The 15,826-nt window shown below is 37.0% G+C and overlaps 1 protein-coding gene across 6 annotated transcripts in view; it reads left to right on the top strand.

Moving 5' to 3' along the window:
- Positions 1–5,180: 5,180 nt before the first annotated feature.
- LOC131536216 (hemicentin-1-like) overlaps positions 5,181–15,826 on the top strand; it is a 31,128-nt gene continuing 20,482 nt past the window's right edge. For 2 of the 6 annotated variants that reach the window (XM_058768982.1, XM_058768984.1), the window contains exon 1: positions 5,181–5,423. In XM_058768982.1, the coding sequence (XP_058624965.1) occupies positions 5,333–5,423 (91 nt within the window). In that variant the 5' untranslated portion in view covers positions 5,181–5,332. Of the gene's footprint in view, positions 5,424–5,494; positions 6,217–7,586; positions 8,588–15,826 lie in introns of those variants that run through there. The other 4 variants (XM_058768976.1, XM_058768981.1, XM_058768979.1 and 1 more) reach the window with 4 other exon arrangements.

Here is a 15,826-nt window from a genome sequence, read left to right on the forward strand (position 1 = left end):
TTTTCTATTTCCTCCTTTGCACAAGATAGAGTCCCACCCTTGGGCTTTCCTAATAGGTCTGCTGTAAATTGGAAAGGGTTGTTGAAGAAGGCTTTCCTCTTTCTCCCGTGTGGACTCAGCTCTCCGAAGCTGGATTAGCCTTTTCCGCGTCTCTGTGCTAATCTCATCCAGGGCCACTCTTTCCTTATCGCTTGCTTCCCGCCACCTTCTCCTGAATGTCTTTAATTCTTCTCGCAGCTCCTTGATCTGCCGCTGTCTCCTGCTAGGCCCTGCTGGTGGCCTGAGAGTCTTAGCTTCTTTCGCGCCAAAGGTGTCGTGGCACACCTGGTACACAACTTCAATCATGGTCTTAATCTTCTTGACTGCATCTCCTTTCAGGATATTTTCCAGGATGGTATTTAGATCGTTATCCAGTTGGGCCCATCTGAAGTCTGATGCTGGTGGTAAATTCAAGCGTGGTTTCCTCTCGAAGTCTTTCGGACTTTCAGGTTCACCGGCTTTTCCTATGCTCCGAGTAGGTTGAGCAGGGAGGTCTGGGGCACTGTGGTTTGCCTTCTGGCCCTGGACCTCCTCCACCGACTGATGAACACCCTTAACAAACTTAGAGAGATTACTCTGCGTAAGCTCAGGTGCTCTGCGTTGCTGACTCTGCTCTTTGCACTTGGACTTGCCTTGGTGGATTTTAACACCACGCTCATTCTTAAAAAACCCTTTATTATTAGGAGGCTGTGATTGACAAGGGCCAGTGGCAGGAATTTGGCCAGGACACCGGGGTTACACCCCTACTCTTTACAATGAGTGTCATGGGATTTTTAATGACCACAGAGAGTCAGGACCTCGGTTTAACGTCTCATCTGAAAGACGGATGCTCTTTTTACAGTATAGTGTCCCCATCACTATACTGGGGCGTTAGGACCCACACAAACCACAGGGTGAGCACCCCCTGCTGGCCTCACTAACACCTCTACCAACAGCTACCTAGTTTTCCCAGGAGGTCTCCCATCCAGGTACTGACCAGGCTCAACCCTGCTTAGCTTCCATGGGCAACCGGTCTTGTGCTGCAGGGTGATATGGCTGTGGACATTTGGTTGCACAGATACTATTTAAACTAAACTGAGCTAGACAATGACATCTCTGAATTCAATAATGAAATGCCTTTAACCGAAAATTGAGAAAATTGAGTGTTTAATCTTATCATTATACATTACTGACACTCTATCCTCCAATTTGATACTGTTAAGTGCTTTGACACAATCTGTATTGGTAAAAGTGCTATATAAATAAAGGTGACTTGACTTGACTTGACTTATATTATCTTGTAGCCTCTATTAGGGTTTTTACATAATAAAACAACAATAGCATGTCAATTAGGTACTTTTATTTATTTATTTTTAATGACATGCGAAATTGTAACAACAATGACAGTGCTTTTTATTAGCAGAATACATTTATTTGTTCAATGTCAATTGTCATTTATTAAAGTAAAACAAAATTGAAACAGAAAATAGTGTGATGAAGACCAAGTTCCAGTGAAATACTGTATTTTCATAATCCTCTATGATGCCTGAAAGTCCATCATTATGCATATTTTGGTGTGATTGATTGGCAGTTTCTCTCTGCAGATGACGAGGTTGTAGGATGTGACAGCATCTGATATGCACAATTGAGTTTACAGCTACAATGTGTCTCCTTCCATTTGTTTATGAAGGTCAAAAGTATGACTGGGTATGTTTATGCATAAACCCAAGTAATAATAATAGTAATAATAATCATCATCTCACATACATTCTATCTTTGTTACTGAACAAGGTAGTTGTATCACTGAACTCCAGAAAATCACTAATGAGGTGCTTTGACAGTTAAAGATTTGAAAAACAAAAGGGCGGGAATAAAGAACCCTAAACTCTAACACAAAGAACCATTTCAGCATAAAAGGGTTCTTCAGGATGCTATGGTTCTAAATATAACCGTTACTACATGTAAAGAACCTTTAAAGAACCATCTTTTATTTAGAGTGTTTTTTGAGCTGATTTAAAAACAAATTTGTTTTCATATACATCCTCTAGCAACAAGGCTCATGTTTCTGTGTGAGTTTGTTGTGTTTGGAACGACTAAAGTCTGGTAGTGTGTGATCCTCAGTCATTTAGTGTATGATATCCATTTTTTTCCTTAACTAACTACAAAGTTGGCAAATGTATTATTCCTACAATTTCAAAACCTGTTCAGATTTTAAAAATCAAGTACACTCTTAAAAATAAAGGTGCTTCAGGATTTGAAAGAAGAACCTGCAACGATTTGTATCGTAAAAAGTGCTATACAAATAAACTTGAATTGAATTGAATATATTTGTTATTCCCTTCATCGGTTTAGTTTTTTGCTATGCAGGACACCTTAATACAACAGTATATTCCAGTCAACAAATTTGAATCCAACAGAATAGTAGTGGCAAGTTTTTCTTCAGTGACTCATTCTAGAGATTCCGTTGTATTTATGTGCAAGCCATTGAATCATTAATTCAACCATTTTGTTCAAAATGCTGATTCACTGGGAAATGAAACACCATAGTGTGTATTGCTAGGAGATGGAACAGTTGATTCTATTTTGAATTCATTTGGAACTATTTCGAAGCAAGAAGTAACTGTCAATATTGTATTTAAATGTAAGTCACTCTATTGTGTATTGAAGTGTTATATAAAAGCATTATCACACTCATAATCATGCTGTTGGTCTGAATGTGTTACAACACCTCCCTTGCTGGTGTGCTGCTACTTATGTAGAAACTCAAGAGGAATTCTCTCTTGATCTGTGTTATCTATCCTGCTGTCTCAATGCATTCCATTCTCCCCCCTCAGACTATAAAGCCCTCCTCTCCCTGACATCAAAGAAATAGAAAATCAAGAAATAATCTTATGCTGTTTGTTAAAATAGTTGTCCCTTCACCAACATGTTGTAACCTAAAGAAAATGTTTGTTTTGTTTTGTTTGTTTATTTGACAAAAGAAAGTAGTGAATACACTCAATTTGTCAAGGATAACACAATAAAGTTTAAAATAAAACTTGTTTCCATTGTGCTCCTTGATGTAAAGAAAGAAATGATGACATTAATAACATAGAGTCTACTTTTGAGACGACTTTTTGGGTATTAAAGCTTGTAAGGCTATGGGTGCCTCAGTTCACTGAGAAGACACAGGGTACTCTGTTATTCAGTGAGAACTCAATACTCCAAATGCACAGTCTCAAAGACTTTAGTGCTTCCTGGATTCTTATCAGAATCAAACCAATTTCCCCCACCTTTCCGTATTCTTTTGGAACACAATAGTTTTTTCATCATGTACCCATAGAACTTAACCAGAAACATGTTTGGCAATTGTGTGCCTTTATTAAAGCAAAACCTGTTGCGACTCTGTGTCTGGCCAACACTGATTTAAAGAACATTTCACATTCTGTATGCAAAACTTGAATGAAAAAATGTTTTTCTCAGTTCTGCATTGTCATAAAGTGGATCTAATAAACAGGGAAGACCAGATAAGGGTTTTGTACGCCAGTGATTTTTCTTTTCCTTCTCTTTATTGAAAATCATTATCCCTATGTGCTTATGCTATAAGAGTCTTGGTGAGACATGTTGTCACATCATATGAGGTAAGCAAACATCTGAATGTATGTCAGTGGTTTTATTGTGTTCACTAAGCGTTGTTATTTGCCCTTACGAAAATTAACCATGGTTTTACTATAGTAAAACTGTAGTTCTTTTGGATATTAAAGGTTCTTCATGGAACCATACACCCTGCCAAAGAACCATTTTTTAAGAGTGTATTCTTTGTAATAACTGACAACACATTTGCCAAATTTGATTGTTTCATTTTCAGAAATCATGAGATTAATTATGATTATTATTTTTTTAAGAGTAAGAAATAACTAAATCTGTAGTTAATACTGTCGAAAAACCATGGGTTATTTTGTAATGGTTCTACAGCAAATGCTGTGGTAAACCATAGTTTATTTTGCAATTACTATTGTTTTCTACAAAAACTATAGATAAATCATGGTTACTGCAGTAAAACCATGATTAATTTCGTAGTTACTATGGTTTTACTACTAAAACCATAGTTAAACCATGGTTTATTATGTAGTTACTATGATTTTACTACAAAAACATAGTTTAACTGTGGCTACTGTGGTAAGACCATGGTTCATTTTGTAGTTACTATGGTTTTACTACAAAAACCATAGTTAAACCATGGTTTATTATGTAGTTACTATGATTTTACTACAAAAACATAGTTTAACTATGGTTACTGTGGTAAAACCATGGTTCATTTTGTAGTTACTATGATTTTACTACAAAAACATAGTTTAACTATGGTTACTGTGGTAAAACCATGGTTCATTTTGTAGTTACTATGATTTTACTACAAAAACATAGTTTAACTATGGTTACTGTGGTAAAACCATGGTTCATTTTGTAGTTACTATGGTTTTACTACAAAAACATAGTTTAACTATGGTTACTGTGGTAAAACCATGGTTCATTTTGTAGTTACTATGGTTTTACTACAAAAACATAGTTTAACTATGGTTACTGTGGTAAAACCATGGTTCATTTTGTAGTTACTATGATTTTACTACAAAAACATAGTTTAACTATGGTTACTGTGGTAAAACCATGGTTCATTTTGTAGTTACTATGATTTTACTACAAAAACATAGTTTAACTATGGTTACTGTGGTAAAACCATGGTTCATTATGTAGTTACTATGATTTTACTACAAAAACATAGTTTAACTATGGTTACTGTGGTAAAACCATGGTTCATTTTGTAGTTACTATGGTTTTACTACAAAAACAATAGTTAAACCATGGTTACTACAAAAGAAAACGCGGTTAATTTTCGTAAGGGTGGTTATAAAATGAACAAATATTATACTAGTTTAATAGAGTTTTGAAATTAGTGTTAGATAGCCTACCATCATACAAAATCACTGCTAAAGAAAACAGGCATTTTTTATTCACATGCTACTCAAATCTAGCTCCAGTCTCCCATTTTAAAACAATACAAAAAAAGACTGGGACTCTCGGTAAATTCCAGTGTGTCATAGTCATTAAGGGTCATTCATTGTGAATGTGTAAGTGGAAGTAAAGTTGTGTGAAATGTGAAGGAGAGTTAGATTCCTCCTCCTCACATTTCTACCCAGGAACAGGGCAGTTCTGCTGACCAAACACGTGGTCATCCTCACTTTTAATCTCTCACTGGGTGAAGTGTATCGCATATCTCCTAAGAGAGAAGGACATCTCGTTTCTAAAGCTCAGGACTGGAGTTTAACATTGTTTTAAAATGCAGAAGGGGTCGTTTTCTCTCACCACATCTTTTCAGGTTTTCTATATGCTACTAACGTTACTCGGACTGTACTTCTCACTAATCGCAGGTAAGTGTTTTCAAAATATTTCGTTTGATTAGTCTACAAAATGCCGAGAATAAATGCGCCACTCGCTTTCTTAGTTCGCATGCTTCAACGCAAGAGTGGTGCTGCACGCGGAAATGTACGTTGACAATATTGTCTCTGAGACTGCAGTGCTATTTTAATGCTATATCTGTCAAATTAAAAGTATTATCACGAAATAATCTTTAACAACTAACAAGAGGTTCTGTCTGCCCGTCCAGTAGCCGTCTGTTTTGAATCAGCTCGCAGATAAGGGTACGAACAGGCGTTATAATGACTTTCAGAGGAGTCGGATTTTTTAAAATAACTTTTTAGAAATGTTAGTCGATGTACCGCCCAGTACTAGCGTACGTTACGTCCTAACGGAGAACCTGGAACAGCCTGTTGCCATGGTTACATTATCAGTCGAGCGCGTCTCACACGAGCTTGTCGGTTTTGTGTGTCTAAAGACTTATAAAAGTAAAGCCATATAATTCGCATAAGTGCTTTATGCTACTTTTGGTTTTGTCTACACCTCGAGTAGAGTCATTCATCTGCGTTTGGCACCGGACGTTTTGACCCGTTCCAGTATTTGAAGAGCACCTGTAAATATGACCAGAGGAGGGCGCAACACGCGTTTTCAAATCTCTTTAAACAAGAATGCAAGGCAAGCGAGATGGTCCTCACTGCAGAACACAAGATCCAGATCCCTAAACCTACCAATCTACCCCTAACGTTAGATGTGGATCCAACCACGCCCCCTGGATCTTGTGTTCTGCAGTGAGGGGCTGCTACTGAGGTAAGCTGCATGTTTTAAAGGGTCACGAAACCCCCTGTTTCAGCACTGGTTAGTTCTCACCACAGTTTTAAAAAACACTAAAAGTGGGCGTGGTGCGCTGCGGAGGGGGAGGAGGGGAGACAGAAAACACACACAGCTTTGGGTTCATACAGTTTCATTTCGATAAATGCACAGCCATTTGCACTCTGTATCGAAAACATTTATATGAACGCGCTGTTGTACCTCTGATGACTTTTAAGGCTTATTCTGCGGCGTTTATATCAGCCTTTTGACGGGTTTTGTCACGGAGCTGTAAATTGTATAAAATAAAAGTGAATGAATCGCGTTTGTGCCGAACTCTTACTACAAAGCAAAAACAAACACTCTCACTCTCCTTTCTCCCGGGTAGATGAAAATAGCGCAAAAAAAGGTTAAAATTAACCCGTTTTCTTCAACAGTTAAAATGATCGGATGTTAACATTGTCTTCTATGATGTGCAACACAAACACCTCTAGCTAAAATCTAAGAAAAAGTAGTCTGGGGTTTCATGACCCTTTAAAAAGGCCCTTAGAGGTACTGAATGGAAAAGTGTAGGCTATTAGAAACACATTTACGTTACCTCATAAAACACATACAAACCCAAAACGTTTAAAATCCAATCTATCCAATGCCATAACATAAGCCCTCTCTCGCTAAACATAACTCCCCCCCATTCCGCTCAGAGAGGGGGAGGTGGATGTCCTTTGGCTTTGTGTACTTGCTCTGTGAAGTGTTGTTGTGGGTTGATTTGATACGCATTCCACTTTCACTACTTGACCTTCTTTTAAGTTCTTGTTTATTTTTCCACTGAAAAGGATGAGTGATAAACTGATTGAAATTAAACTAAAATGAATTAAAAAAAAAAAAGAAATTTACTCCAGAGAAGAGTTTTCCAAAGAATAACATTAAATGAAGTGGTCAAAAATCGTGTTTAACCCACTCCGAGTCTTTCTACATTTTGTTTTACTTCCCATGGCCTGCCTCACATGTGATATATATATATATATATATATATATATATATATATACAAACAATATTTTGACATACACACTTCTTGGAGTCTTTACATTGGCTCCCTGTCAGAGTTTAAAGAGTCAGAGTTGAGTTTAAAATTCTTACTTATAAATTCTTGCATGGTTTGGCCCCTCATTATCTCCGATCTTTTAGCCCTCTACACTCTCAGAAATAAAGGTACAAAAGCTGTCACTGGGGCGGTACCTTTTCAAAAGGTACATATTCGTACTTAAAGTGTACATATTTGAACCTATACTATTATAATAGGTACAAAAGTGTACCTTTTGAAAAGGTACCGCCCCAGTGACAGCTTTTGTACCTTTATTTCTGAGAGTGTATACACCAGCATGTGTAAAGCTGGCCTTTTAATTTTAAATCCCGACATTAAACAAATAACTGTTGTTATGCCTAGGGTGATTGCATTGTAAGAATGTAAAAACGCTGACTTTTTATGCCGAGTTCACACTGCACGATTTTCAAAGTCATCGGATCACCGTTGTTTTCACACTGCACGACTATCTGGGGTAGCATTCAGTCGCTGCTGTGTTCACATTGCACGATGGATCGGCGACAGGAGGTCACACACTGCACGACTTTACAATAGAGTGGGGAACTATGAGGTCACTTTGTAGGCGGATCGGCTGTTAGCATGAAACTGGTTCCTCGACAAAAAGCCAATAGGATTTTTCCATAGGCTTTTGGATTATTGCAAAAAATAAGCTCTGTGTTCAATCATAGTTCATGAAATTTACATGTTTTGTCTAAAGATAATCTTCACAAAATAATATGACTTTGACGAATTTTGAAGCCTAAATAAAAACGCCAGAACTAAAAAGCTAAACTTAGGTTATAAATGAACTACAGCACCATGGTTGCTTGCCTTTAGCGTCACCACCAGCGCGCTACATGAACCTTAATCCACGCTACATGAACCTTTTCATTTAAACTGGAATAAATACAAAACTAGAGTCAAACTCAGGGCTCTCAAGTCTCACGCAATCGGAGTGAGACTCACGCATTTCAACCAGTTCACACGCTCTCACGCCACACCTTGTATTTCTCACGCTGAGAAGGGATAACTTGTCCCGCTACAATTACTATACAATTAATATACCATTAATAGATGAGGGAATATTGAGGTAAGTTTTCTGCCGAGTTCATAGCTCTCTCGACTCTGTAGCTATAGAGTTAAATGCCACCTACCAGCCAATCAGAAATTATGATGTTGTTGTTTCCGTTTAAATTATGCGATTCTGCAGCAAGCGGGTTCGTTACTAAGCAACATGGATGCGCGCGCACATGGAGTGTAAACTGGAAGAGAAAGATCTGATGAATGCTGTAGGTAACCCCTTCATTTATTTTTACGATTTTAAGATTCCTCTACGAAATCTGGGTTTGGTCCCCCTCAGCTAGGGGTGGGCGATATGGCAAAAATATCACAATTTTTTTTTTTAGAAATATCACGATTCACAATATTATCACAATTCTTTGTCATGTTGGATTTTCTATTTTGCAAGCTGTTTGAGCAGTACAGCCAAACTAATTTCCTTATTATAAAGACAAAGCCTTTCAAGGTAACAAAATATAAAAAAGTATGGCGGATATTTAGGCCAAAGTGGGTGAAGATAAAAATTGTTGTCATTATTTTATCTTTGTTATTAAAAAATGAGAGCAAAGATACACATTACAAATACACATAATATACAAATAAAATAAACAGTGTTTTATTTTCAGGTAGCCTACAATAGGTGTATTTAGCAGGAGCATTCAAGAAATTGAATGAACAAATATAAAAATAAAACACTATATAGATTGATTCCTATTAAAACAACTGTATTAAAGTTTTTCAGTCAAGAGTAGTGAGTGATTTTTCTCTTTGTGTTTGGTGTTTTATTAACATTAAAGGAATAATTCACCTCAAAATTAAAATAGGCTAGTGTTTGATTTTTATACCTTCATTTACTCGCTCAAAAGTTGTTTTAAACCTGAACGAGTTTCTTTCTTCTGCTGAAAATAAATGTTATTTTGAAGAATGTGGAAAACCAAACAGTTGCTGGTCTACAGTGACTTCCATAGTATTTTTTTTTTTCCTACTGTCAAAGCCAATGTGAACCAGCAACAGTTTGGTTACCCACATTCTTCAAAATATCTTCTTTTGTGTTCAGCACAAGAAAGAAATTAATACAGGTTTGGGACAACATGTGAGTGAGTAAATAATGACAGAATTACAATTTTAGGGTGAACTATCCCTTTAATTACAGTCGGCAGCATGTTTAGTACTGTCCCTTTAAGACCTGCACGCATCTAATATACAGGCACATGCGTTTATCTCAGATGTTTACCTTCATTTTAGACATAACCAACTGAGTCTATACATAAACCTGGTGTGTTTTGACAGTATTAGCACAAAACATAACTTAGTTCAGTAATCAGGCGCTGTTTGACGGGCTTTTTAGAGCACGCGCTTTGGGTGTATGTGCTCAGGAAAGGCGCTCGTCAGAACAGCACACTGAGTGAATCGTTTAACCAGTAAGTCTTTGAAGCAGATGCAGAGAATGTACTTTTGGTGACTGCGAATAAGTGCAGTGTCCCGTGAGAGTAACTGTACCGCTGAGTTAACACTGATGTGAATGTATGTGGCGTTGTACAGTATATAGAGACGGCGGCGCCAGAACTGCAGCTGATAGAATGCGCGCTGAAGTACGATACTACGATATTTCTTCAAAACAGCAAATCGTGGAGACATTTTTATAGTCCACGATCAAAAATCGTCATATCGAACACCCCTACCCTCGGCAGAAATCCCAGACCGGGGGCACCAGACCGCAAGGGCACTTTACCGTCGGACCTCAAAGGGGCAGGGGCTCGAGCCCCCCTGGCCAGTGGTGTAGTGGTGCCTGGAAAAGTGGGTATACTCTTAATATATGCCCCCAATTTTTTTTTTTTTTTCAAATGACCCGGCAAAGGATGAACCGACCTGTGTCATAAACAGTGACATGTAAAACTAGTTTTGCATATTTAGTTCACTATTGTAATATTTGCACACTGTCACTTAACTTCTGCTGCTTGAGTAAGGATCATATGAAAATAATATTATCCACAGAAGAGGTGCAGATTTAGCAATAAATAATTAAAATAAATAAACAAATATAAATAGACTGCAGCAACTGACATTTTGTCAGAACCTCTAGTAAATTGCATGCTATTTTGTTTAGTTGTCTGTTCAGAATTGTGGGAGAATTATGATCTCCATTTGAAACAAACAAAACAATCGTGATTCTCAATCATTTCAGAAGTGAGGGGGACAGAAATGTCAAATATGATAACTTTTTTGTCTAATTGACAGGTTTTATTACAATTATTATTATTATTATTCCCTCTTGCTTTTAATTGGCTGAGAAATCAAATACACTGCTTGACTATTATATAGTTATATAATATTATATAATTTATAATATTTTTCCTGTATTTTCCTAATGACAATTTTATGATTTGTTTAGCCTATATACTACATTTTTTCCCCATGTTTATCACAGAATAAGGCAGAATATATATTTTGTAGCCTAGTAGCCTATCTATTGCCAAGTGTAATAAATGCTATCAATTAGCACTGCATTATTCAGAATCAGATGCTTTTTTATTACCTGGAGATGACTTGAAAAACACACATAAACCATATAGTTGCAATCATGTGTTTACATTCTTAACGTTTCTTTTTATTCAGCTTTGCAACAGTAGAGATATCTTTGGCTACAGCGATAGCTGGATTCTTGCACGTCGTGACTCGTAAGTTAGTAGCTACTTCTGAGGCCGATTTGGACTTTCTGCGCGAGTGCCATCCGCTTCGAGTAGCCTATAAATGAAACATACACCGCATGAGAGTGTTTACGTCTCGTTCCTGACCGCATCACTGTCTTTACTGGATGTTTTAGAGAATATTTGCATTTATTCACATACGATTGTATTAGTTACTCATATGCTGGACTGTCATGATTTGGCTAGTGCAGGACGTGCACCAGGATTTAGAAGTGGGTATACAGAATCTCGGCTGATAAAGAAGTGGGTATACGCCGTATACCTGCGTATACCCTCCACTACACCACTGCCCCTGGCCCCCCCCCTTGTGCACGCCACTGTTGGGGAATATAGCCAAATTCGCGCTAAAGTATTACTGATGCAGTCAAAAAAATAAAAATAAAATAAAATAAAAACCTCTCCAACTGCTTTGCAACCAGAAGCTTTAACTTAGCTTTGGCTTCCTGAAAGGAAAGTACTAGAAATGTTATAACAGTTGGTGAATCTGATAAAAGACAGACAAATTCATCCAAATAAAATAAATTGTTTTACATATTTAAAAAAGGATCAAAAATACAAAGAAATTTGGCCCCAAACATGCCAACTGAACAGCAGTGCTCAGTGTACATACTGTACACACACAGTAGGATTACAGAACTTGTCCTGAACATGTATGTCAAGCTCTCTCTCTCTGTGTGTGTGAGAGAGAGAGAGAACGAACGAACAAACACATTTCAGCTTATGATTTTATTTTTTCTGTTGTGTTTGTTGCACATCTTCATGACAGGGTAGGGGCTCCCATATAAAGCACTGAGGCTTCCCAAATTCAAATTCAGATGCAGTGTGTTTTCCATGGTGGGTTTGAACAAAACTAGAAGCAGTTTGGCTCTGGATGGAACTCTATTATCATGACAGTGCTTTATGTGGGAGTCCTCTACCCCTGTCATCAGGCATCAAATGTGTAATAAACATTTACAACAGAAAAAAGAAATGTGTTCTCTCTCTCTCTCACACACACACAGTTTGACATACATGCTCAGGGTAAGTACTGTAATGTATGTGTGTACAGTATGTATACTGAGTACTGCTGTTCAGTTGGCTCATTTGAGGCAAAATTTATTTTATTTTTGATACATTTGTATTTTTAAATACATAAATCTTTTTGTCTTTCATCAGATTTACCAAATGTTATAACTTCTATTTGAGCTGGTCAATTACGAACAATAGGTCAAATTGAACTGCTAGCAAAAACTTGGGTGCTGCAAATATTTGAGTTGCTCCTCCCCTTTGAGTGACTCCTCCCCTTTGTGTGGCCCCTCCCCTAATCTCACTCCAAACTTTCGCTATAACTTGAGAGCCCTGCAAACTAAAACTGAAATGAGACATTAGTAATAAATAGTATAGTGAATAAATGAAATAATCTTAACTAAAGGACATTTGAAAGCACGTATTTCTGTACATTTAGAAATAAGGTGTATTAAAAGTCAATAAATCCTTGATTAATATGAATATTTGAATTAAAAACGTGTCTCCACGTACTATTCAATAAAATTCTCTTTGCAGTGCAATATTTGACCGAATGGGTAAAAAGGATAGTTATTTTCGTCAGATACGGCTCGTTAGGGCTAGCATTCTGCCCACTTCAAATCATACTGAGATGAAATAATGCGGTAAGATCACATCTATTTGAATGAATTCTAGCATGTAAAATAAAATTTTCCGACTTTTGAGCGATTGGTTACCGTTTTGTGCACATTGTCATGTTAATTATAATTCAAATGCATTTTGTTTTATTGACTACAATATCATTGTTATTTGTCTGAGAGGGGCACTTTTGAATAATTTTGAAAAAGGGCAGGGGCTTGTTGTCTTGAACTTGTTTTTTTGCTTTGCCCCGAAATGCGACATGTCTTCGGGTGGAAGATGCTCGTTTTATCGCTTACTGACGCGGAGACTCTGGGTTCAGACCATAAGGTAAACTCATATTACGATTAACCCATGTAAACACCACATCTACCGGCTTTACGTGGTGAAAGTGAAACTTTAATGATGCATAGTACTTAAAGCCACGTTAAAATGAAATGTTTACCGTCACATGAAGCTGTTAGAAAGCATACATTGAGGATTTCCTAGAAGCAAGGATTTTATTGCTCTATTGGCTTTTTGTCGAGGAACCAGTTTAATGCTAACAGCCGATCCGCTTACAAAGTGACGTCATAGTTCCCCCACTCTATTCGAATGGTTTGTTTTCCCCCACGGCATAAACGGATATGATGTTTTTGTGGGCGTTCCCAGCAGTGCCGACCAAGTCTATAAAAGCCCTCAAAGTGATGAAAAAGAAAAATGCAATGAATCTTTTGTCCTTTATAGAAGAATAGCCTATTATTTACAGGAAAACCCTTTTTCATCTTCATGTAGCCTGTTCTGTATATTCTAATGCAAAATGTAGGCATGTTGTTTGTAAATGGCTAATCGCTTTGTAAATTAAAAAATAAAAAAAAATAAAATAAAACCTCTCCAACTGCTTTGCAACCAGAAGCAGTGTGTTTTCCATGGTGGGTTTGAACAAAACTAGAAGCAGTTTGGCTCTGGATGGAACGCTATTATCATGACAGTGCTTTATGTGGGAGTCCTCTACCCCTGTCATCAGGCATCAAAATGTGTAATAAACATTTACAACAGAAAAAAGAAATGTGTTCTCTCTCTCTCTCTCTCTCTCTCTCACACACACACAGTTTGACATACATGCTCAGGGTAAGTACTGTAATGTATGTGTGTACAGTATGTACACTGAGTACTGCTGTTCAGTTGGCTCATTTGAGGCAAAATTTATTTTATTTTTGATACATTTGTATTTTTAAATACATAAATCTTTTTATTTTATTAGAATGAATTTGTCTTTCATCAGATTTACCAAATGTTATAACTTCTATTTGAGCTGGTCAATTACGAACAATAGGTAAAATTGAACTGCTAGCAAAAACTTGGGTGCTGCAAATATTTGAGTTGCTCCTCCCCTTTGAGTGACTCCTCCCCTTTGTGTGGCCCCTCCCCTAATCTCAATCCAAACTTTCGCTATAACTTGAGAGCCCTGCAAACTAAAACTGAAATGAGACATTAGTAATAAATAGTATAGTGAATAAATGAAATAATCTTAACTAAAGGACATTTGAAAGCACGTATTTCTGTACATTTAGAAATAAGGTGTATTAAAAGTCAATAAATCCTTGATTAATATGAATATTTGAATTAAAAACGTGTCTCCACGTACTATTCAATAAAATTCTCTTTGCAGTGCAATATTTGACCGAATGGGTAAAAGGATAGTTATTTTCGCCAGATACGGCTCGTTAGGGCTAGCATTCTGCCCACTTCAAATCATACTGAGATGAAATAATGCGGTAAGATCACATCTATTTGAATGAATTCTAGCATGTAAAATAAAATTTTCCGACTTTTGAGCGATTGGTTACCGTTTTGTGCACATTGTCATGTTAATTATAATTCAAATGCATTTTGTTTTATTGACTACAATATCATTGTTATTTGTCTGAGAGGGGCACTTTTGAATAATTTTGAAAAAGGGCAGGGGCTTGTTGTCTTGAACTTCTTCTACAATGTTTTTTTGCTTTGCCCCGAAATGCGACATGTCTTCGGGTGGAAGATGCTCGTTTTATCGCTTACTGACGCGGAGACTCTGGGTTCAGACCATAAGGTAAACTCATATTACGATTAACCCATGTAAACACCACATCTACCGGCTTTACGTGGTGAAAGTGAAACTTTAATGATGCATAGTACTTAAAGCCACGTTAAAATGAAATGTTTACCGTCACATGAAGCTGTTAGAAAGCATACATTGAGGATTTCCTAGAAGCAAGGATTTTATTGCTCTATTGGCTTTTTGTCGAGGAACCAGTTTCATGCTAACAGCCGATCCGCTTACAAAGTGACGTCATAGTTCCCCCACTCTATTCGAATGGTTTGTTTTCCCCCACGGCATAAACGGATATGATGTTTTTGTGGGCGTTCCCAGCAGTGCCGACCAAGTCTATAAAAGCCCTCAAAGTGATGAAAAAGAAAAATGCAATGAATCTTTTGTCCTTTATAGAAGAATAGCCTATTATTTACAGGAAAACCCCTTTTTCATCTTCATGTAGCCTGTTCTGTATATTCTAATGCAAAAATGTAGGCATGTTGTTTGTAAATGGCTAATCGCTTTGTAAATTTAAAAATAATAATAATAAATAAAAAGTCCTCCCCGAACTTCCTGCTGCCCTGTATCTTGCTCTTTCATTGGCTGTAGGTCATCGCCGATGTATTTTTCAGTCAGAACTCATCAGGCTTGTTTGAGATGAGCCTCGCCTCGCCTGAAATGTAGGCGAGAGTAGGCAGCTGCAGTGAGGGGTGAAATAAGCGCAGTCAAGACGGACAGTTCTGCTTGCTATTTAATTCCATACGAAAGGTGTATTTATCATCCATTTTTATTTTAATTCAAACATGTATTTTAGATTTTTATAGAAAATATGACAATCACATATCTCACACAGAGATCGCACTGTCATAGTTTTTGGGAATATTCATGCACAATTTAAATACACAGAGCTGGGTAGATAATTTACCAATTGTAATCCGTTACTGATTCCAGATTACATGACAAAAATTGTAGTCAGTAACGTAATCCATTACATTACACATTTTAAATAATATAATTAGATTACTTTTGATTTAACTCGTTTGTCACATTGATTTAAATAGCATTATCTTGTACCATAATGATGT

This window comes from Onychostoma macrolepis, chromosome 03 (assembly GCF_012432095.1).
Source record: "Onychostoma macrolepis isolate SWU-2019 chromosome 03, ASM1243209v1, whole genome shotgun sequence".
In the NCBI taxonomy this organism is placed as follows: Eukaryota; Metazoa; Chordata; class Actinopteri; order Cypriniformes; family Cyprinidae; genus Onychostoma; species Onychostoma macrolepis.